The sequence below is a fragment of the Lupinus angustifolius genome, chromosome LG06, assembly GCF_001865875.1.
Source record: "Lupinus angustifolius cultivar Tanjil chromosome LG06, LupAngTanjil_v1.0, whole genome shotgun sequence".
Classification (NCBI taxonomy): Eukaryota; Viridiplantae; Streptophyta; class Magnoliopsida; order Fabales; family Fabaceae; genus Lupinus; species Lupinus angustifolius.
In genome coordinates, this window is record NC_032014.1 from 10,828,203 (window position 1) to 10,852,738 (window position 24,536).

General features: G+C 33.9%; 2 protein-coding genes across 6 annotated transcripts in view; one reads left to right on the forward strand and one right to left on the reverse strand.

Moving 5' to 3' along the window:
* Positions 10,374 to 14,641, forward strand: LOC109349798 (pentatricopeptide repeat-containing protein At5g21222-like). Of its 5 annotated transcripts, none has more exons than XM_019590788.1 (5): positions 10,374 to 10,482; positions 11,478 to 11,640; positions 12,455 to 13,363; positions 13,583 to 13,608; positions 13,639 to 14,641. In XM_019590788.1, exons 2-5 carry the CDS (start codon positions 11,578 to 11,580, stop codon positions 14,465 to 14,467), a joined length of 1,827 nt encoding a protein of 608 aa, XP_019446333.1. In that variant the 5' UTR covers positions 10,374 to 10,482; positions 11,478 to 11,577; the 3' UTR covers positions 14,468 to 14,641. The 5 variants fall into 5 exon arrangements, with proteins under 5 accessions (XP_019446333.1, XP_019446331.1, XP_019446332.1 ...); XM_019590786.1 differs by having other exon boundaries at positions 10,382 to 10,482; positions 11,478 to 11,507; positions 11,540 to 11,640; positions 13,583 to 14,641; XM_019590787.1 differs by having other exon boundaries at positions 10,395 to 10,482; positions 11,482 to 11,507; positions 11,540 to 11,640; positions 13,583 to 14,641.
* The window catches only part of LOC109349800 (protein LIKE COV 1-like), a 5,297-nt gene continuing 4,321 nt past the window's right edge, over positions 23,561 to 24,536 (reverse strand). Inside the window, exon 7 of the mRNA XM_019590791.1 lies at positions 23,561 to 24,042. Coding sequence (XP_019446336.1) covers positions 23,948 to 24,042 — 95 coding nt within the window. The 3' untranslated portion in view covers positions 23,561 to 23,947. The remainder of the gene's footprint in view (positions 24,043 to 24,536) is intronic.

The following is a 24,536-nucleotide window of genomic DNA, read 5'->3' on the forward strand; positions in this document are numbered from 1 at the left end:
ATTCGTCAAAATGAACATGAATAAATTCTTCTACTTGCATGGTATATTTATTGAACACGCGAATAGCCTTACTATGTAATGAAATACCCTAAGAATATGTCATCATCAACCTTCAAGTCAAATTTTCCAAAAGATCTTTTTCCATTATTTAAAATAAAACATTTGCACCCGAATGCATGAAGATGAGCAATATTCAGTTTTCGACCTTTAAGAATTTCATAAGGTGTTTTCGAAAAAGTGGGTCTGAGTAGTATTCTATTAATAACATAACATGCAGTGTGAACTGCATCAGCCCAGAAATATTTTGGAGTCTTGCTCTCATTTAGCATAGTCTTCGCGAGTTCCTCTAGAACTCTATTTTTCCTCTCAACAACTCCATTTTGTTGAGGGGTACGGGGAGCTGGGAACTGATGCATGATGTCATGTTTATTACAAAACTTATTGAATTTATGATTTTCAAATTCTCCGTCATGATCAGCGTATGTAAATAATTTTCAGGTTAGACTAGTTTTGGATTTGTTTAGCTAGACATTTAAAAGATTTATAAGCATCGATTTTTGATGCTAAAAACAAAGTCCATGTGAATCTAGAAAAATCATCAACAATTACCAAAGCGTAATAACTTCCACCAAAACTCATAATTTACGACGGTCTAAACAAGTCCATATGGAGAAGCTCCAATGGTCTAATAGTGGATATTGCATTCTTTTTATTAAAACAATTCTTTACTTGTTTACATTTCTGACACATGTCACAAGAATCCTGAGTTTTAAAATCGAGTTTTAGAAGGCCGATAACCAATTTCTTTTTAGATAATTTTTTCTAAATGCTTCACATGAATGTGAGCGACTCGTCTACGCCAAAGCCATATGTCATCTTCTTTTGAAATAAATAATTTTGAAAACAAAGAAGTGACATCCTCCAGATTAACCATATAAATATTATTTACGCCATATCCGAATTTTTTTACATTATTAGATAATACGTCACGAATTATACAACAACCAAAATCAAATGACACATGGTTACCTTTGTCGCATAGTTGGTTGATGCTCAACAGATTATGCTCCAAACCTTCTACGTATAGAACATTCTCGATTATAGCATGGGTTGAGTTGTCAATCTTTCCGGTGCCTAAGATTCTTCCTTTGTTGTTGTCTCTATAAGTGACGAAACCTTTTTCTTTTAGTGACAAGTCTAGGAATTTCGACTTGTCTCCAGTCATATGTCTCGAACAGCCGCTATCAAGATACCAATTTTGCACATGTGTTCGAAGACATACCTGCAAAATAGATCACCTACTAGTTTCAGGTACCCAAATTATATTGGGTCATTTTATGTTAGTAACAAGGGAGTTATCTCCATTTCTTACCCAAACATAAACATCATTGGGTATCCCATATCTCCTTATGTAGCAGGAATGAGAGGTGTGGCCATGTGTGCCACAATAGAAACATGTAGGATCTCTACTTTTCTTCATGCATCTCAACATAAGCATCATATAAAACATCATATGAGGGAGAATCATAAGAAGAGGATGATGTGTCAGAATATACCTCATTTGTAGCATCCTTACTACCTGATCTGCAAGCATCATCTGTTATGGTCAGTAGGAAAAGCTTTGCGGTCTCCTCTTCATATGAGGTTCTTGATGTTGTTTTTCCTCCGGTACATCCCAAACAATGTATGCTTTTATTGATTTGAAGTCCCGGGAGTGCTCTTCTCTGAATCAACTTTCTTCAAGTAAGCGGGACACTGAAATGTCATGTGACCTGGCTTACCACATTCATGGCAAGTGAAGCGCTCCTTATTATTGCCTTTCTTAGTTGATTCTCGCGCTTCTTTCTTTTGAAACAACCTAAATCATCCTTTCTTCTTTAGAAACTTTCCAAATTTTTGCACAAGAAGGTTTAGCGTTTCTTCATCAATGTCTGAGTCAGAGTTGTCATTGTCCATCTCTTCAGTGGGTTATGATGTTGTAGCTTTAAGAGACACTCCTTTCTTTTTTTGATCAGACTCCTCATGCATGGTCAGACGCCTAGGCTCCATCTCATCCTCTTGAAGCTTTCCGAACAGTGTTGCCAAAGGCATGGACTCTAGATCCTTGGACACCATGATTGTCGTCACTTTAGGTTGCCGTCTTCTATCAAGACAGCATAAAACTTTATTAGTGAGTTCTCCTCTAGTAAACATTTTATCTAGAGCAATAAGATGATTAATAATGTGAGTGAATCGCTTTTGCATGTCGCCAATTGATTCACTCGGTAACATACGAAATAGTTCGTATTCATGTGTAAGTGTGTTCAGCCTGGCACGCTTGACCTCGCTAGTGCCTTCGTGACTCACTTGTAAAGTGTCCTACATTTCCTTGGCACTTTGACAGTGAGACACCCGAAAGAATTCATCGTAAGATAGGGTTGAGGTAATTATATTTTTGGCACGAAGGTTGAAGTGAACCTTCTTGCACTCGTCATTGGTCCATAAGCTTTTGGGCTTTTCTTTCGGTTCACCATCCACTAAGTGAAGTGGGACGAAAGGACCACTGATTACGGATTCCCAAATGTCTGAATCAATAGCCTCTATGAATACCTTCATTCGGACTTTCCAGTAGGCGTATCCCTTGCTACTGAATACAGGATGGCGATTAATGGATTCGCCATCACCGCCAAAGGGGTTGGTGGAACCCATTTAAATTCCCTAAAGATCACGCGGATACGGTTGAGCTAGCACGTCGTACTAGCTCTGATACCACTTGTTAGGTATCAGTGGCCTAGGAGCACTTAGAAGGGGGGTTGAATAGGTGTAGCGGTTCTCAATCACCGCTTTTCACACCAAAACCCAGTTCTGGAAACAACCCGATTAATCAATTAACACCTAGTCTTAATCGGTTAACACATGCACAGAACATAATGATCAGATAAGCAAATTGCACAGTTATTTAAAATCAATTGAACATAGATAAATCATATATTATTAAGCGCTATTTAAAAGCATATGGCAGTGAACAATTATGCAAAATATCAGCTATTAATTCAAATTGAAACAGCAAGAAAAGTAAAGAAGATTTAAGGAGAGAACAACATGCAAAGATGGATTTTTATCCTGGTTCGTTTGCGGTCCACTGCAAACTACATCGTTTGCGGTACATGCAAAGATGGATTTTCTTCTTCACAATATTCAATATACGTATGATCACACACATCAATTTAACTTACAAAAACATAGGACGCTTCTTTCTTGAAATCTAGAACACCTAAACCCTTGGTTTGACTCTACCTATAGCCTGAGAAAACCTTTCTCGCGAAACAGCCCCAACCAAGATTTTTGTTCTCAAATCAAGACCTCCTAGTCTCGGTGAAGAATCCCAATCTCTATGGTGGTACAACACCAAGAGATCAATCCAAAGTACACAAAAAACATATTAAAACAGCAAGGTATTATAAGTACAATAATGCTTGAAATATTACAAGTAAAAGACCTTAAGACTAACTCACTCACAAATCACTCAAGCCATCAAGAACATGTGAGTTAATAAAAAACAGTAATCAATTATATCTCTCTAACAATCTTTACAAATAATGCATGAACATGTGAGCAATATAAGAATGAGCATAAGAATGTGAAAAACAGCATACAAATCAAAACTCAATGAAGAATGGTAACTCTCTTTCTCACACATGCAACTCTCTTGCAAAAACAAAATACAAAACGAAATATGCTCTCTAAAATCAATCCTATACAATGGAATGCAACACTACAATTTCTGGAAGTTGCCTCTATTTATACTAGGCAGTTTTTACAGTTGGATTCGTTGCAAACAGTTAAGCGGTTAAAATGGAAATCAGTTATAACACAAAACAGGCTTGTTAACCGATTAAGGCAATTCGTTAATCGATTAACCAGTGCAACAGAACTCAAACAAAAACGAGTTGTAACAGAAACACTGATTTAACAGAAAAGCAGCTGTGTTAATCGATTAAGTCATCACGTTAATCGATTAACTAGCATATTAAAATACATGGTTCAAAAGGTAAACTTCTTATATGTTATGCACAACTTCTACACATGTTTTAGCAATTATATTATGCCTAATATGCACATATAATATGTATGATTAATGCATGAACATACAATTAACTAGATGATATGTCTCATGGAAATGATATGACAATTATGATGGCTTGAGAGACTTGCACCTACGTTCACCTCACTTATACTCACTTACTACGACACACATCCCAGACTACTTAAAAATAATGACTCTATTTATATCCTAGTCTAGATATGACCAAATGAGCTCTAGGTATGTTGATTGTTGAGTCATCTTCAAGCTTTAATTGAACTTTATTTTCATCAAAATATAGGCAAAGCATTGCTAGTGCTATCCTTGACACTTTGCACTTTCACGTCCTGTATAGAAATGATAACAATTAGTTACAACAACACTAGAAAACAAACATTAGTGTTGGTAAAAGAGAGGAAAATGATGGAGGAAGACATTTCTCATTTTCTTATACAACATTTAGATATTGATGATCAATTCAGTCAGTGTACAAGATAAATTTGATGGGCACATAGTTGTCATTAAAACATAATGGATGAAGTAAGTGTAATGTTGAAATGCATAAACTATCTTTATGACATTTGTTCTCAAAATGACAATAAGACTTAAATTAAAAAAAAACATGAGTCTAGCATGTATAAATATAGATAAATGAACTTAGGTAAATGTATAAAGACAAGGCAAACCTCGAATTCTGTGAAGACGGGTTGGGCATGGTGACACTAAGTTGTCAATGTGAACAATACTTTCAAACAAAGACATACCACTCTGAAACTCGAAATATTTGAATGAATTATGCATCGGGTTATAGAGAAGGAAACCACCAGATTCAGTAATTTGTATCAAGAAATCGCCATTGTTCAACATTAAGAGAGGTTTAGGATAATTAGGAATATTACGGTGTATCCCAATAACCTTATAAGAAATACTGAACAATACATTCCAAGAGCTTGCATCTCCATACACTTTCATTTGCCACAACACAAAGTGAGTTCGATGGTTTTCATAAGAGAAACAAAGGCAACCCTCTAACACCCACAAGTTAGGTCTTACAACAGCGCCATATCTATTTGTATCAACAAACCCAGGCAGTAAAACCTCTTTGCAAGTATCATTCACAAGATCAACAGAAACAACCACTAGAGAATCATTAGGGCGAGTGCACAACCAATTAAGAGTGCCCTTAATGAATACACCACAAGGCTCGTTAGAAAAACCATACTTCTTATGAACATATGGAAAACTTTGTATCTTCCTCCAAGTTGTTGGAACACCTAATTCATAAACCTTGACTAAAGCCTTTTTGTCAATTATATCACCCTTAGGATCAGAGTTGATAGCAACAGTCTTGTAGCTATCATGGATATGGTTGTAGCCGAAACCAAACAAATTATAAGAGTCTACACCGGAAGGGTAACGTAAGTATGGGGACCTAGACTTTGTTCCTATTGCAGGGTTTAAATAAAAAATATAATTACCATTTTCACGATGATCAATCTAACATATCAAGCCATTGCAAGATCCCACAATCAAAGGGTCGTGCCCTATCTCTTACAATATGCGGCCAAATAAGGTTGGATATGGTGATGGATTGTCGATTATGGATAACAGAGGGTCGGACAACCTGAAAATAGAACCATATGAACCACCATCCAATAATTGGTGATTATTGAGACAAGAGCTAATGGTTGAGCGTTGGATGTGGTACCTGATAAAATAGGAGCTTGATAGAAAAATATTCCATTGCTTGGCTACATAAGTGAATTGATTTAATGATTTCACAGGAAGCATCGACATGATATCCACAATGAGTTCCTCCACTAGTAATGGTGATAAGACACTTGGGGGTGCAACATTTTGGCAAGGTGGCTTAATAATCGAGTGTTGTCTCTTGCGGGTACTCATGATGGTTGCATAAGTAGACATTGTATTCTCTTCTAGATTTTGTTGACTTCTATAATACAATTCTATGATGTGGTGTGATATGTAACAATGAGAGCCTTGTGTTTATAAATGAAAGGGTCAAGTTCAATTCAATTGAAATATATACAAGGAAGAGTGATCTAATTACATTCGCAAATAAAGGTATGGTTCATTTCTTGTTTGTGATATAATTATTAAATTCAAATAAAAATGGACTGTATTTCATTCTTCTTACCAGTGTTGTAACCAGGACTAGACTAGCTAAATCAACTGTTGAAATTGCTCAGTCACAAGATTAGGAATCCAATCAAAGCAGAGTTAAATCAAGTCAATATAAAGCTCTATGATTCAATTTGGTTTGGGATATAGCAAGTTGGTTGGAGGTGAATCAATTCATCAATTTAAATATTGAAAGAAAGAAAAGGAAGTTGACATCATGTAAATAGATACATTGCCATCAACTTGATTTTTGTTGTCCTTGTGAGAAGTTGTGTCTTCATAGAGCAAGAAGTATAACAAATTGTTCATGAACAAATTGTAGGTTTTTGGACATTGTTGTGTTCTGTGATCACAAAGTGAGGAGCAACGATTTGTTAGGTTTTCATATATTTGTATTGAAAATTATGGGCCGAATCATCAGCCCATTTAAAGACATTATACTAATCTACTTAAAAAACTATCAATTTAATTCTATACTCTTCTTCATTTTCCATTTATGAATTTATATTTTTACCGCTTAAGTGAGGTATTCCTTTTGCATAAAATATTATTTTTTAAAAATTATCAACTCGATCTATATTCTAATCAAATTTAAAAAACCATAATGAAATATGAATGAGGTAAAAGAAATTATGTATCTATAAAAAAAATTATTATATACCATTAGGAGATGGTCATAATATAAAATAAATTATTACTATATTAAATATAATAAGAACGATTTACAATTTGATGTAACTGAAAAACTATTTATTGATGTAAAACTAATTCATCCTCATATATACCTTATTAAACAGATTTCACAATAGATTAGTAATTCAATAATTAAACTTATCACTAATGGTAATATTGCTTTGTATACCATACATAAAGATTGTTGAATTGGGAATCAAATTTATTTCTAATTACTCCTTAAATTTTATTATTTTGTGAAATTGATCATGTATAAACATATTGTTAAATTATTAGTGATAGATAACAAGGAAGTTACTTTGAGTGTTGTTCTGATGTTTAATCATACAACCTTTATGGTCATTGTAATAATAACAAATTTTGAAGAAATAAATTAGGACGATTAAGAATCCATATTGTCTTGAAGTAGAGAAATTATTTTCATTTTCTTCGGGTTAGGTGCATCATGCATGGCTGAAACCTGATTAATGATTTTATACATAATAGTTATAATGTATGAGTGTTCTTCGATTATATGGAAAAAATAGAAAAATAAGAATGTATAAGTAAAATAGAAAAGGAAGGATTATCGTTATATAAATTTCTTCACTAATTGGACATCAATATAGCAAGTATCCTCCCTCTAATTTGAAGAATAAATCATTAAATTCTAAACTATTGAATGAACGTCAGAAAGAAAAATAAAAGTGCTAACCAGTAAGAAATTGTTGACTCAAAGTTGAAACAAAAACAAACAAAGAGGAGCTATTATTAAAATTAATTGTTACACATGTTATCCCTTGTATCACATTATTTTTTACAATTTTACAAGAACTCATGAGTATACCCAACACCCTTAGTATCTCTTCCTAATATTAATTTGCATTTAAAGTAATTTCCTTATTATCTATGACTAATTAAATAATATATTTATACATGGATCAATTTTATTAAATAATAAAGTTTAAGGGGTAATTAGGAAGAAACAAAGTTCATGGTGTCTACTTGTAAAAGGCATAAAGTTTAGGGGGTTTTATGCATTTTCCCTTAAAAAATAACAATAATAGAGTCCATATAATTAGTGAGGTTTCCATTTTAATAGGGGTGAATATGGTGTTAATACTTACCTGATATATAATCGACACTCGAGATCAGAACTCGGGTTAAAATACCATATTATAAAAGTTGGCCTTAAAAGAGAATTTTCTCTGTTTAAACTGCAAAAACGTAGTGGCGACCCTAAATATTTTGGGAAATGTCAAAGTTAGGTTTAGCCTTTTCTTAAGTCGCATAGTCAATGTTCAACCAAAAATTGGGTCACAACAAGTAACAACTCTATTGGAAATATATTTTTCATAAGAGAGATAGACCCAAAGTCATTAGATGCATCATTTGAATAACCTTCTTTTAAAAAAAAATAGTGATCTAATTTTAATTTTTTTTAATTAAATATTTGTATACACACATTTACCATTATTTTTGTTGATTCTTTTTTGGTGTGGGAATTATTTTTTAATAAAAGTTTACACACTTTCTCATGCACTAATTTTGTATACTTGAGTTAGCACACATATCCTTGTACATGTTTTACTAGTGTTAGCCTAATGTCAATTCTTGTATTGACGTGAGGGACCACTCCAATTGATCCTAATATTGTGAGTTAGTCACTTTAATGATCAATATCTTCTTGTTTCTAACCTACCATTTTTTCTCTCTTTATTTTAAGATTGAATACAATTTGGTAACCTATAAGTCTAGAATTTTTATTGAATTCACTATAAACAAGAAATTATTCTTCGCCATAGGATTGTGACAATTACACTATCAAAAACCTTGTAAATGTACCTTATTTAGGATATGAGAAGCATAACCTAAATTATATTCATCATTATTCATAAATTGGGATTTTTGTCCCTAAAAAGTGACTATGCTTAAGCTATATAAGGATGTCATGGCACTCTAATGTCTATGTGCCAACATGACAGCTAATTTCCATAGCATAAGCAATGATAGACTAAATGCCCTAGGGATAATTTTCGTTAATAGGATAAATTTCATTTATAGCATACCCTTCGAAGACTCAACACTCTAGGAATAAATTTCATCTATAGCATACCCTTCGAAAGCTCAATGCTCTAGGAATAAATTTTATATCATAATATTAAGCCTGAAGTTATACTATTTAATTGTAAGATATAATTGATTTGCAGTCATGCCATACTTGTCGATGGGGTTAATGCCCAAGGAATAAATTTTCCATCATCTTAGTAAGCTAAGTGTTATACCGTTTAATCCCAAGTTATCCTTAACAATATAATTGATGTTAAATTCACTATGACATTTTACTATATGTAACTAAGACTATATTACCCCTGAAATAAATTTCCCGATCATATAGGCTTTCAAAATGCATTAACATCATTAGATATCATATTCATGTATATCATTCATACATTCATTTATTAAAAAATGCATCATTCAAACATTCATCTAAAAAAGTATATTATTCTAACATTCATTTAAAAAATATATCACTCAAATATTGATGCATTCAATCATCAATTCATAAAAATTTGTCCTAAATGTTAACATGAATTTAAAATCTATGTACGTTAGTATAAAGTATTTTACATTATCGACGTATTATCCCCAATTGGTTTGTATTACTTTTATTTGAGAGTCAATAGTTAACATATAGATTTTAGATGAGTTGATGATAGTGTAAAAGCAATGTATATATATTAAATTCAATCATTATATAATCAAACATTGAAAGTGACAATTCTGTCAAATTCGTATAGAAAAATAAAATGATTATTAAACATCTAGATTATAACTGCTTAAAAATTCACAAGAAATAGTAGAAAAATGTCATTGACAAGAGTGAGTAGAATCAGTGTTAAGATGAATTTGAATAAGAAAAAGAAAACGAAAAAATCACTATATAATGGAACACTGGTTAACAGTTTAGTACTGTATTTTTATATGAAAAGTAAAAATATATTATTTTTGGTATACACTTCGCTAACATTTTTACTTAAGAAATATAGTCTAAATTAAACGAAAAGGAATATTTTTCTTTCTCTTAATCAGTTCTAAAGTTCTTTTCACTGGAGAAGAAATCATTCCCTCAAAATGATTTGAGAAATGTAATAATCTCATGAAGATGAATAAAGTCATATGATATGAAAATTATATGTTTTTGTAGATACATTATACATTGAGGTATAATATCAATGTAAAGATTTATGTACAATCAATACATCATTCACTTTGTTTTGTTTTTTAAAGAATCGATGATAATAAAACATGAATGATGAATAATATAATAACAATGTATAAAACTCATACACTATCGATACATATATTTTGTTAAATTTAACATTAGCCTATCCATTCATCAAGTAATCTTCTCATCTATTTGTCCTTTTTATGATAGCCTCAAAAAAGTACTCGGAAATCTTATTATGATAAATATTTGTGGATAAGAATCCACATACACACAATCCACTAAACTACAACACACTTAAACTTGGTTCTTCTCTCTAGGATTCACTCCAGTTACATGCATAACTCTTTTAAATATGCTCAACTTCTCAACTGAGGTACTTCTCCTCAACTTAACTTATGTGTTTCAAAAGAACTTGGTAACTTACAAGAATGTCATAAAGTTTGGAAGATACAGTAAACACTATAGTTTGCTTTTGATGTTGATTATAACTATCACACTTAGATATTCATGTTGGGATTTAAACTTGGTTCCTGTTTTTACAGTTTGGTTTAATGATATAGCATGAAAGTCCCAAATCATTGTATACAGTGTATTTGGAATATGTTATTGTATACAGTGTATTTGGAATATAAGCAATAATGCAAATTTTAGGGGGGAAAGTTTTAGTTATATCCAGATTATGGATATGATTCAGATTAGATCTTGGGTTTGGTTTTCAAATTTTGTTAGTTGTAATTTGTTCTCTTTTGCACAATGGTGCATTCATCCTATTACTTGTATTAACCCAAGTTGTAAACGGGTTGGCAACCCTTGTGCTTTTTTAATTCATTTGCTTATTAAAAAAAGGATTATTTATAAGATTAAGCCGACCTCACCTAGTGGGTTTAAGACTTGGTTGTTGTTGTTGCTTATTTATAAGATGAAGATTTCTAGAGCTAATATGACTTGTGGAAGATTTATGAGTTTGTGTATTGATTTTGTGGTATGATTGTTCAATTTTCTTATACCAATTTAGATTTGCCCTTGAACATGTAAAAGTACACACTAAGCACAGATTCTCCTTGCTGTGGTGCTTTAACAGTAGAAGGGTAGATGCATTCAGTACTATATATCAATTGCAGTCTCTATTGACCAACTACATAGCCTTTCTATGACTAATCTTCATCTTGTCCAACATTACTTTAGTGTTTAGTCATTTCTGGACTAATGCGTCAGTTATTTTTGTTGATCACTATATTCTTTAAATATGGTAGTTGATGCTAGCTTTCTCTTGTTAATTCTCTGAATGTAGTCTTGATAGAAAATCGAGGACGGGGTATCTCGTTATGATGCCGGGATAAAAGCTAACTATCTTGTTGTGTCTTATAGCCAGGATCTAATTCTGGGCAGGGTAGAAGGGTAGTTTGTTGAGGCTTTCAGAAGCAGCGAAGATAGAATTCTACGAATCTGATAAAGTCTTTTGATCATCATGGATAGCAGACAGAAGGGAGCCCTCATGAGAAGTAAAAGTGTTGAAGATATATCGGTCATGGTATTGTGAATTATTTATCTTTTTTCTCATGTGATCTTAGAAATTCGTCTGACGAGTTAACTACATTAACTATAAGTCTATAACCTACAATTATCCTCAACTATCCCTTTGATATCAATAATTCAGACATCTATAAAAATTATGTGAGTTTAAGTTGATATGCGTATCATTCTTTGATCCAGTGCCAATTAGATTTTTGTTTAGTATAGTCTGTAGTCTTCTGTTAAGTCAATGCGTATATTTGTCTGGTTCATGCTTTTAAGATACATTCTTTATTAAATGATCCCGTTTTGTCAGAGCCATTTGATTCATTCACTAAATTATGCGATATTTGAAACTCAGGGAGGGGTCAAGCAGACTAAAATGACTTTCATTGATGATCTGAATGAGCATTTCCCTTGGTCACCATTTAACTGAAGTTGGTTACGAGATGACTATAAGTCTATAAGACTAATCATGTTTCGCCGAGCACTGTACTCAGTCACTGTGACCTCAATCTAAATGCCCTAAGATACTAGAACAATTCCATGTTATCTTAATAAAGTCAAGTGAGTGTTGAAACATTATCATGAGAAACTGGTTAACAAAATTCTTTGAAATTTCTAATCATTACATAACTAAGACTTTTTCTGGATGAATAGTTCAACCACTATAAGTTATGGCCTAACATATTATTTTATCTTCTACTGGTATATTTGATACTAAATAATGTTGTGACAAAGATAACCATCAAAATATATTGATACATTCTCCATAAATATTAGCTGAAGAGTCTAGATAACTCAATTGTCGACTTTTGGCAATTATGCTACAGGAACTGCAGCAAAACAAGAAGAACCAGATAAAAACAAACTCTAGTCCAGAAGAGACGCTTAATCAATCCGGCTGTCTTATCTGCACAGGGAAGAATAGTTGTCAAATAGTTCATTTAAGAACAAAGCTGATGAATACTTTGATTGGAAAGGGGAAGCCACATGAAGCTCAGGCCATATTTAATAGTTTAACAGATGAAGGACATAGGCCAACTCTTATAACATACACAACTCTTGTGACTGCCCTAACTCGCCAGAAGCGCTTCAAGTCCATTCCTTCACTTCTTTGTAAAGTTGAAGAAAATGGGATGAAGCCTGATTCAATACTTTTCAATGCTATGATCAATGCTTTTTCTGATTCTGGTAAGGTAGATGAAGCCATGAAAATCTTTCAGAAAATGAAGGAATATGGATGTAAACCTACAACTAGTACTTTTAACACTCTCATTAAAGGTTTTGGAGTTGCTGGAAGGCCTTATGAATCGATGAAATTGCTAGAGATGATGGGCCAAGAGAAAGTGAAACCGAATGAGAGAACATATAATATCCTTATTCAAGCGTTTTGTACCACGAAGAAACTGGAAGAGGCATGGAGTGTTTTACACAAGATGGTGGCTTCTGGCCTGCGGCCTGATGTTGTTACGTACAACACGCTGGCAAGGGCGTATGCTCAGAATGGTGAGACGGAAAAGGCTGAAAGGTTGATATTGAAAATGCAGTACAACAAATTGAAGCCTAATGAAAGAACTTGTGGTATCATAATAAGCGGTTATTGCAAGGAACGCAATATGACAGAAGCCTTAAGATTTCTATACAAAATGAAGGAGCTTGGAGTGCATCCAAATCCAGTAGTTTTCAACTCTCTTATCAAAGGATTTCTAGATACTACTGACACAGATGGTGTAGATGAGGTGAGTTCTAATACGTGACATTTCCCTCAAGATCAATATTTTCTTGTATGTGATTTTTCTCCATAATTGTGACATACTGAAGGAACATTAACACCATGGCAAGATTATTGCTTTTAATATAAGAATTTGCATGCTTATCTTTTATTTGTATCATGTTGACCTGTAAATATTCGGTGTTCCGCATTGTGGAAAGATAGTAACTCAAACAAAATTGGTCAGGCACTGACATTAATGGAAGAATTTGGTATCAAACCGGATGTAGTGACATTTAGCACCATCATGAATGCATGGAGTTCAGCAGGGCTTATGGGCAATTGTGAAGAGATATTCAATGATATGGTAAAGGGTGGGATAGAACCTGACATCCACACTTACAGCATCCTTGCAAAAGGCTATGTTCGTTCTGGACAGACACGAAAAGCGGAGGAACTTATCACTTCCATGAGCAAATATGGTGTACAACCAAATGTTGTGATCTTTACTACCATAATCAGTGGATGGTGTACCGAAGGCAAAATGGATCGCGCTATTATACTTCACAAGAAAATGCATGAAATGGGAATTTCCCCAAATTTGAAAACCTACCAAACCTTAATATGGGGGTATGGAGAAGCAAAACAACCATGGAAAGCAGAAGAGATACTTGTTGCTATGGAAGAGAAGGGTGTTTCTCCTGAAATGACCACTATGCAACTAGTTGCTGATGCTTGGCGCTCTGTCGGTTTATTTACTGAAGCCAGCAGAATTATAAATGATTCACAAGAAGAATCTGAGCTAGACCAAAATTTTGAAAATGACAATACACAGGTGCAAAGCTTGGAGATGATTTATAAGAAACAGAAACTCAGTGCTTCTCACCCTAAACTCTTGCAAACACCTGAAGAAGTGGTAGCTCATCCAGAAAGAACAACTAGTGGCAACATACGAAGCCAAAAGATAATCAAAACATCTGAGATCATGAGGAATTCGACGACTTCGATGGCATTTGTTCGTACGAGTTCATACAGGGTGCAGCCACGGATTGTAAGTAGATACCAAATTCAGAATCATATTGTTAGGCATTTCCTTATTGACTGTTGCAGATTGGTGTCAATACACTGCTGAGGGCTTGAGGTATCTCATGTTGATTCGTGATGAAACAGGAAGCTGTCTGAATAGATTTATTCCATGACAGTACAGCACAGCATGATGATGAGTTCTACACTTTCTGCTGAAGAAATTGTAATTATCATTCACAGACTTCAGTAATCAGAACATAAAATTTTATTTTTTTGACAACATCCTGATATAAGTTGCATTTTTTGAAATGATGCTGAAAGTGTTCACTAGCCAATGAAATGTTTAAGATATATGATAACAGAGCTTACTCTATAAATATAAGCCCATTTTCTGACTCTTAACTACCTACTCTAATCATATATAAATATCTTCTCCTTTCATACAACTGAACCTGCAAGTAAAGAACTCTAAGTATAGGTTTTGGATACAACCTAACCTGAACGTAAACAACTTTATATGCCACAAAATTCACATGTCATGGCATCGGTTAAAGAGCAACCCAAAAAGTCCAATCATCATGGTATCACTCATGAAAATTAGGTCTTCTGTCCCAAGTTTATGTTTACTTGTATATGAATTCCCCAACCCATGAAACTGAAAATAATCCATGGAAAATTTTCATTGTATCTTCACCAAATCACATCTCTACTGGGATTTGGTCAAGTCTTTGGTCCGATATCTACTAGTACCTTACTAGTACCTTGGTCCGATGGGTGAATTTAGTATTGGTAGCTATGGCAAATGAGCGAATAATGTAACTATGATATTAGAAAACAACAATGATTGATCCATCGTAAAGAAATAGTTCATAGCCGATAAGGTTATGAATTTAACTTCAGTTGTAGCTACTAGGACTGGAAGGGCGTTTCTCCTGACAGGCAGACACTGTTCAATTTCAATACTAAACAGCATTGTTTAAGAATTAAATTTGAAAAATTCGTATTTGCACAATTCCATCTAAAACAAACTATATGTCACATATTAACGTGCTACATTCAATATCCTGGGCAAACTTGCCGATTTTATTTAAAATAAAATTTTGATGTAAACAAGAAAGTTATTGATTGCAGGACCAGTATAAGAAGATGTGTCACTACTAGGTTATGTTATCAAATGTAAACACTCCAACAACTTCAACTACCGTAATTTGTACCATGCACAACTCTTCAAAGGCCCTTTCACTTCTAAACTTCACAAAATCCACAACAAAACCCACATCCATTCCACAATTCATTACAAGACCTTAAAGGATTCCGGCAAGGATTACAGGAGATGTCGGGCTCGTACATTTGAAAAGATGGTCGTATTCGACATTCTTCTAAACAAGACACAATGAATATTCTTCGTCAATGGTCAGTTTCACCAAATACCACAACATCACATTCTAAGGTTCATTGATTTTTATGACATAATTTCAAGATTCCGTGTATAACATAAATACTTTACAAAATAACAAAGAAATTACATTGTTTCATGGTTCGAATTCACAAACACTCACTTTACAACAAATGATTCAATTACATTACATCAGCAATTAAGCATGCCAGCAACATATTAAACGGTACCCAAACACAAAACAATGGATTCTTGAATGAACACGTGGGCATTTTCCACGGAGAACCCTATTTATCCTGAGTGCAATTTGGCCTCTGGTCTGTGACAGCTATCTGTAGAAAACAAGATCACAATAAAATGGATCAATTAAGATCCACGCAAATTAACATCCAAATCAAAAACCAAGTATGAGAAAATTATAATTTGGCCTCAGACATCCAAGGAAGGATAAAGCAGCATTAACTCTCAAGCCTGGCGAAGGCGAAAGTTCTTAGGCGGCCACTGCGAATGTCTTGAGAAACAAGCCTTACTTTTATCATCACTGGCCATAAGAAACACAAAAGAATGCACAAAATACAAAATATTTGTGCACCGTCCCTCAAAAGCAGTATCTCTAATAATTGGAAAGATAATTCTACCTACAATTAGTAGGATCGGCTTATGCGATTTAATGCAAAAAACACAGAAGAACTTGCAGTAAAGACATATTAGGGATCAAAGAATATTTCAAAATCACAAAAATAAAACATTCAGATAAAATAGTATCACAGACTCTCAGACATCCAAGGAAGGATAAAGCAGCATTAACTCTCAAGCTTGGCGAAGGCGAAAGTTCTTAGTCGGCCACTGCGAATGTCTTGAGAAACAAGCCTTAGGATTATCATCATAGAGCATCTACATTAAAGTAAATAATCTTAACAAATCAGAACAAAAATCATAATGAAAAGAAAAAATTACATAAATGAAAATGTTATAAATCTCAGACATCCAAGGAAGGATAAAACAGCATTAGCTCTCAAGCCTGGCGAAGGCGAAAGCTCTTGGTCGGCCACTGCGAATGTATTGAGAAACAAGCCTTCAAGATATCATCATAGACGTAACCAATTCAATACAATGCAATACAATTAATCAGATTTGGGAACAAAACAAAATATTTTAAGCTATATAAACAAAGGTGGAGAATAGTTAAATCGGGAATTTATGAAGGGATCATCAGATAGGAGCGAAAGACTATTAACAAATTAGTAATCACAGATAATCATCTGAACTATGCATTTAAAATCATCATTTGAACCCTTCCACAACAACCATGACTACGTAATTGAAACAATTAACTAAATAAAGTACTTTCACACAATAAAATAGAAATTTGTGAAAAAAATAAGCCTCAGAAGGAAGGCAGTAGGTGATGGTAATCATGAAATTTCATACATTACACGTTAACCATTTCTAGCATCATAGGCAGATCACAGAATCAAAAAACATTTTCAACAGAAATAAATAAAGAGTTTTAAAAAAATTAAGAATGAGATAATTGGCCTCATAGAGAAGATTAGGTTGATCCACATAAGTTAGTTCAGACATATGCTTGTCTTTTTTTTAGATTTAATCACTGGCCAATCAAAAAATCAGAAACCCTAATTCTAAAAAGCTATAACATAAAACATAAAAAGATGAGAAATTAATATGAAAAAATAAGGGACTCGGAATATGGGTGGTGATATAGCAGAATGGTCGGCAAGGCCAAAAGGCCGATTACGACGAACGAGACCTTAACTATAAATCATCATCGTCCCTAATGAATTAAATAACTTGTGAAAACAAAGATTGAAAAATAAAAGATTGAGAAGAAAGAAACACTATGCTATAGAGAGAGGGAGAGAGAAGCGTGAAATGAAAGAGGGGAGTGGGTGGGTTATAAAGAGGGGGAAAGAGAGAACTAGGGTTTTGGTAAAGCGGCGGCGAGAGACTCGTGCCAAAATATAAGTCTCTAGAATATGGTTACATTGATCCGACCCGCAGAATAAAAATCAGACCAATTAAAAATAATAATAATAATAATAATAATAATAATAATAATAATAATAATAATAATAATAATAATGATGATGATGATGTAAAAATGTTTAAATTATATAGGATAAGGGGAAGCAATATGTTATTTGAACTTTTTACTGGAACCAGTTGGGTCTTTGAACAAGGAAGTATTTGAAGATTTTATTTAGGAGTAGTCCTTAAAAAATTTGTGTGTGCCACTCAAAATTTATTTTATGCCATAATAATTAAGTCCATAGAAAATTGTATTAATTAAATTAGGAAACTCAACATTTTCAAGAATAAATTTGTCTCCTTGAAGTAAACTTTACTAGTTGTACTAAATAAATATTGGTCTAATAGTGTAAGATTCTACAGATTCTTAAGTAGACTAAAAGGTCAAAGTTCAATTCTTGAGATTCACTTTTGTTGGGAGGTGTTCATTGCTGTTAAGAGTGGATGATCGGAAGTTGAGGATGGATGGTCGGAAGAGTATGTACGATAGAGTGTAGGAGAATAGGTGACTTGGTCGGATGATCGTCTGGGCCCGCCGGGGGAGGTACCTGAAAAGGTTCTCCGACGATCAAGTCAATAAAGTATTCTAGAGAGAGAAATGGAGTAAATAAGAGGAAAGTTATAATGTTGGTGACCAAGAGGACTTGGTCTTGGCTTGGGCTTGTATAGTGAATCGCCGCCAGAGGGGGACTGGCCCACGCCTCTGTGGTTATATTGTTGGCGACCAAGAGGACTTGGTCCTGGTTTGGTTTGTATAGTGAATCGCCACCATAGTGGGACTGGTCCACGCCATTTGGTTATATTGTTGGCGACCAAGAGGACTTGGTCCTGGCTTGGTTTTGTACAGTGAATCGCCGCTAGAGGGAGACTGGCCCACACCTCTAGGGATGTATGGTTGGCGACCAATAGGACTTGGTCCTGGCTTGGTTTTGTATAGTGAATCGCCGCCATAGGGGGACTGGCCCACGCCTATGGGGTTGTATTCTTGGCGACCAAGAGGACTTGGTCCTGACTTGGTTTTGTATAGTGAATCGCCGCCAGATGGGGACAGGCCCACGCCTCTTGGGTTGTGTTTGGGGGATGACTTTGGCTAGCCTGGTGAGATGGTTGCACTAGTGATGGAGGTTCAATGAAAGGGGTGTCATGATTCAGGTTGGGTGGTTCTGCATGGCTAGGTGGTTGAGTTTAGTTACGGGTGGTCACCATGTTGTAGGTAAGCCACAGACGGCGCCAATGTTGTAGGTAAGCCACAGACGACGCCAATGTTCTTTGTTGTTAAGAGTGGATGATTGGGAGTTGAGGATGGATGGTCGGAAGCTGAAGATGGATGGTCAGAAGAGTATGTCCGATAAAGTGTAGGAGAACAGGTGACTTGGTCGGATGATCGTCTAGGCCAGCCGGTGGAGGTACCTGAAAAGGTTCTTCGACGATCAAGTCAATCGAGTATTCTAGAAAGAGAATGAGAGTAAATTAGAGGGAACTTAGAGCAATAAGTGTAGCAATAAATGAGGGAATGTGAATTAATTATACTCCTTGTGTGATCTCTTCTATTTATAGAGCTTAGGAAGTGCTGAGATGACATTTGGTCATTGGTCAACATCTAATGGGTACAAGGGACATACTCTGATTGTCCTTACTTGACCTGCGGATCTATCCTTGTCGATTTGTTGGTGGCAGGTAGAATGTTCAGGCGGCGTGACAGGTGGTCTGTGGTCTGACATTGATGACGAGTCAGTGGCGCATTAAATGACATGTCAAATATGCATTAAATAGCATGTCTGAATTGCATTAAATAACGTGTTGGAGGCCTTAATGTCGCATCAGAAGCATTTATTACATCTTCCACGGGTGCACCCATCTAAGGCGAACGACGAGGACATGCAGAATACTGCACGTGATACTCTGGTAGAGGGGGCAGTCCGAGGATATATCAAACTAATATATTCTTTTGAGGTTGACGGCCCAAGTATGACCGGGCTGGAACAGTTCCCCCAATCTATTAGGTCGGTCAGAGGTGACCGGGCTAATAGACTCTTTGGGTTGACAGTCTGGGTATAACTAGGCTGGAACAGAAGGGACTATCACATACTCTAAAAAATATTAATTCCTTACATATAGAATTAGAGGAAACATTTGGTTATAAAAAAAACTTTAGGAATTGATTGGCCATTTTAGATTTTAAACCAAATTATCTCATTACTATAATATTGAAGGACTATTTTAGGGATTGGTCTTTTATCATGGAATGCTCAATGGTGTTGGTAAATGTTTGAATATCATAAGTATGATGTCATAATTGACTTTATATATATATATATATATTAAACATGTTTGGTTAGTAGAGAAAAACTCTTGTATACATAATAATCACAAGGAATGCTTTCTAAATTGCGAGGCATGTTGTAACCGTGACACACTTGGTAATTTAACTCACCTATTTTTTTCACCAAAAACCTACTACTAAGATGTAATTTGCAGATAAAAACAAATATTCATGTTAGTCCTTCAAAAAATTAGTCACCTATTTCGTCCTTAGTGTATGTTCGGTATAAATTATGTTTTTAGTTTCAGTCTATAAATTGTGAGATTATAATTTGTTTATGTTTGGGTACCTTAACTGAAAACTGAATATAAACTAATTAATTTTGTTTAGGAAAGGTAAGAGATTATTTTTTACATAGTAAATTATAGAAAGGGGTATGAAGTTATTTGTTTATGTTATGATTATTTTGGTTGTTTTTATATTTTTGTAATATTTATCATCATATATTTTTACTATAAATTTTTAATATTGCTAAACAAATGCTAAAAAAATACATTAATATAAAATACAATATAAAAACCAATATCAATATTAAAAAACAACATAACACATAAAACAACATAACACAAAAATGTCAAGTTTTATACAAAAGTTTTAATGATCTCATCTCCTATTGAATCTCGAACATGCGTTCAAAATATATATTATCTATGTGTTTAGCAAGATCATCATCATTGGTAGCATCGTCATCAACATTTGGTATATCACCATCATAATCATCAACAATCTTAAATTGAGGATCTGAGATACTATTTTGTCTAATAAAATTATTCATTATAACTAGTCGGACCTGAGTAGAATATTTAAATTTGGGTATGCAATGCAAAATTATAAATTTATTCTTCCAAAAAACAAATGTCCATCCTATGGTGTTCCTTAAACTATAGTGATGATAGTTGAAGATTTCATTCTAACTAGTAAATTCAATAGCTCGCTTGAATTCAGGAAGATGATATCGCTCATATTTATATGACCCCAAGTATGTAGGGTTTTGGATAACCAACATCTACCAAATAATATTTATCCGACAAACAATTAAAAATGTGAAGCGAAATTAGAACTTAATAATATTAGTAGGATTACGAATAGTATTGATTAAAACGGAGGAGATATGTAAAGATATGAAGTTTGGTAGTGATGATGTGAAGAGTTATGATGGTTGATGGAAAAGTAAAAAGAACGAGAGAGATAAAGTTATGACGAGATAAAATGAGAAATGCAAAAATTGAAAAAAATAAGCTACCAAGAATAAATTAACCCATGATTTTGAAGCTTATACTTTTAGTTTATATAAAAAAACAAAGTTTATAATTTCATTTGGTTACGAAACATACATAATTAATCTTTTCAGCTTATTTTTCAAAAAGTAAGCAAAATCTAAAAAAAATAAGTTATACCAAATATGCACTTAATTTGATTCACTTTGTATTATTTGAGTTTAAATTTATTTTCGCTGGAAAATACTTTCCCATTATGATCTCCCTTTCCATGTGGAATCAAAAGAATAGAACCCCACATTCATAATAGTTGTTCTACCCCGAATATATCTAGGTTGCTTTTAATCCGCCCGAACATCTAGTTCAACATTCACCATCCTATGCTTGTTCGCCTCGAATGGGCCTACTCGTGAACAATAAATGCTTTTGACATAACATTAATGTCTCTGACCTTTCACTTAATGCACCTATGACCATGCCATCAATGCGTTGTTGACTCGCCTTTAATACAAACTGACTTTCCACCTGCCATGCCGCTTGCATATTCCTCCTAACCATGACAACTCGACAAGAGCAGATCTGTAGGGCAGGAAGGGACGACCCAACATACCTCCATTGTACCTGGTTATGTGTTGGCCAATCGAAAGATACCACCTCAACAGTTCAAAAGCTCTATAAATAGAGGACACCACACCAGAAGTATAATTAATTCTCATTCATCTCATTTATTGCTATACTTATTGCTACTTGCTCTAACTTCTCTCTTATTTACTCAATTTTTCTCTCTAAAATACTTTACTGACTTAATCGTCGGAGAACATTTTCAAGTACCTCCTTGGTAGGTCCAAATGATACTCTGGTCAAGAATTCTAACTTCATCCATCCTATCAGACATCATTTATTGCCCATTCTCTTAGAACACCAAAGAACAACAACTAAGTGAGAGCTGAAGGGATGAGATTGATTAAGAATTGACTGATAATAATTGCGTATATTCATTTATAATCCTCTTCAAATCTATTTAATAAATCAAAATCATTCATGATTATCTAAATACAAACCAATCAATTTTATTCATTAAGCACATTTTAATTTTCTAGTAAAGAGGTTTAATCTAGAAATGACAAATATGGGACGAGCGTGAGTAGTATTTTCTCGTTCCCAACCCTACAATATTTGCAGGTACCCATACAGGTAACAAGTATTTGTGAGTATCCAATGGGTTTTTTATATTAATTATATATTTATATACTTTTTAATAATCAATATGTAAAAATAATTATTAAATTAATAATATAATATTTATATGAGAAATTTATAATCATCGTCAAATAGGTGTAATTTACTATGAAATAATAATAAAGTATATCTTATATAATCTTAAAATAATAATAAATATATATAAAAATTTAATTAAAAACTAAGTGTATAAATTTGCAGGTACCGACGGGGCAGGTATCATAAAATCTATTCTCACTCATAACTATTATTGCAGGTACTCGTTGTGGGTATTGCGCGAGTACCCACAAGTCAGGTTTTTTTGTCATCCATAATCTGATCCATTTGTTTAACGATACCTACGTACCAGAAAAATATATGATACTTCAATTGGTTGACAACATCTTTTAAGCCCTCATATTGAGCTCAGCCCTAGGACCGCCTTAATCTTAACATTAGCTCACAATGAAGATATATAACTTGAATAAAAGTTATAACCTGGGCATTGGCTAGTTGACTAACTAAGAAAATATGAGTAAAATCTTAGTTTAAGGAAGGTCCAAACTTCATGAACACCAATTTTTAAAGGTTTCCTTCAAAACCTCAACGAATTTCCAAATCAATTAGGATGGTGGAGATAACAATGATAATCATAATAATTGTAACCACATAGCTTAAACATGCTTTTTTGAACATTGAATACATAAAAAGTATACATAAAAATAATGACCAATGAAATGGTTAGTACACTTATGAAAAATTAGCACACCTTATTATGCAAAGTATTCAATATATTATTTTCCTACTTTAAAACTATATATTCTATAAAAAAACATAAACCATTGTCTCCTTACTAATTTCCACGGTACTCACAAGTCACAATCACAATTACATATTTTCTAATTACAGCACCTACATAGAACAAGTTGTTATTAAATGTTGATTAAGTGCAGCTATTATCGAACAACGAATTATTTTATTGACTTAATGCACTTAACTTAAATGCTCCAATGTATACAAATAATAAATTCTCATAATTGAAACTTGAAAGCTACTAGTCAGCACTGCAAATTTGTCAAGTTCCCTATAAATAACATGTGTTAACCCATCATATTATGCACAGGTAGATATTTGGCACTCCCACCATGGAGTAATGTTTCCTATGGCTACCAAACTATAATTCCAAGCAAATGCTAAATTCTACATTCCGTTACAAAGAAATGAGTATTATAGATACCATCAGAGGCTAACACTTTCTCATAGATCAACAATATAAATACAAAACTTGCATTTGCAACACAAACTAGTTGCGAATTGCCATTCTGATGACTCCATATGAAACCAAGTAAGCCACTAAAAGAATAACTGCTATATCCTTCAACTTCATCTTCTCTGAGGTCTACTGATATCCACTGGACCACGTGAATCAAGTGTTGATAGGATCTGCGGCATTGACATACCGCCAGAAACGACAATTTCTGCAAAACTTATGTTAAAAAGTAAAAATTCATGGGAATGAATTCAAATAGATTAAAAGGACAAGTGCACGAAGCTCCCACTTAGTAGGATCTGGGAAGGTAGATGTACACAGTCTTACCCTGCAAGCGGAGATACTGTTTCTAGGATCCAAACTCATGACCTCATGGTCAATAAACAACAATCTTACTGTTATGCTCACCCTCTAATTCAAATAGATCATTTATATTAATTTTATTTTTCTATAGCACATTCACGAGGATGCGCAAAATTCATTACTAGCAACTTGAAGTGCATGAGTTGGCATGAAGATGATAGTTACACAAACTATGTGAGCATGTGCAGAATCAGTTGCAACAAGATTAGAGTGGCATATAGTGGTTGTGCGTTAGTGAGTGTAGACAAGCAACTACTCAGTCCTTTTAAAAATTAGTAGGGAAAAAAGCTCCAACTCCGCTGAATCAAAAGCAGAGGGAGCCCAAAAAGCAGTTCATTT

What these genes read in the sequence shown, in the direction of transcription:
- LOC109349798 (XM_019590786.1), top strand. Translation starts at nt 11,578, where the DNA reads ATGGATAGCAGACAGAAGGGAGCCCTCATGAGAAGTAAAAGTGTTGAA. An exon ending in TTGAAGATATATCGGTCATG is followed by an intron (nt 11,641 to 12,454) that starts GTATTGTGAATT and finishes ATTATGCTACAG; the next exon opens with GAACTGCAGCAAAACAAGAA. An exon ending in ACACAGATGGTGTAGATGAG is followed by an intron (nt 13,364 to 13,582) that starts GTGAGTTCTAAT and finishes AAAATTGGTCAG; the next exon opens with GCACTGACATTAATGGAAGA.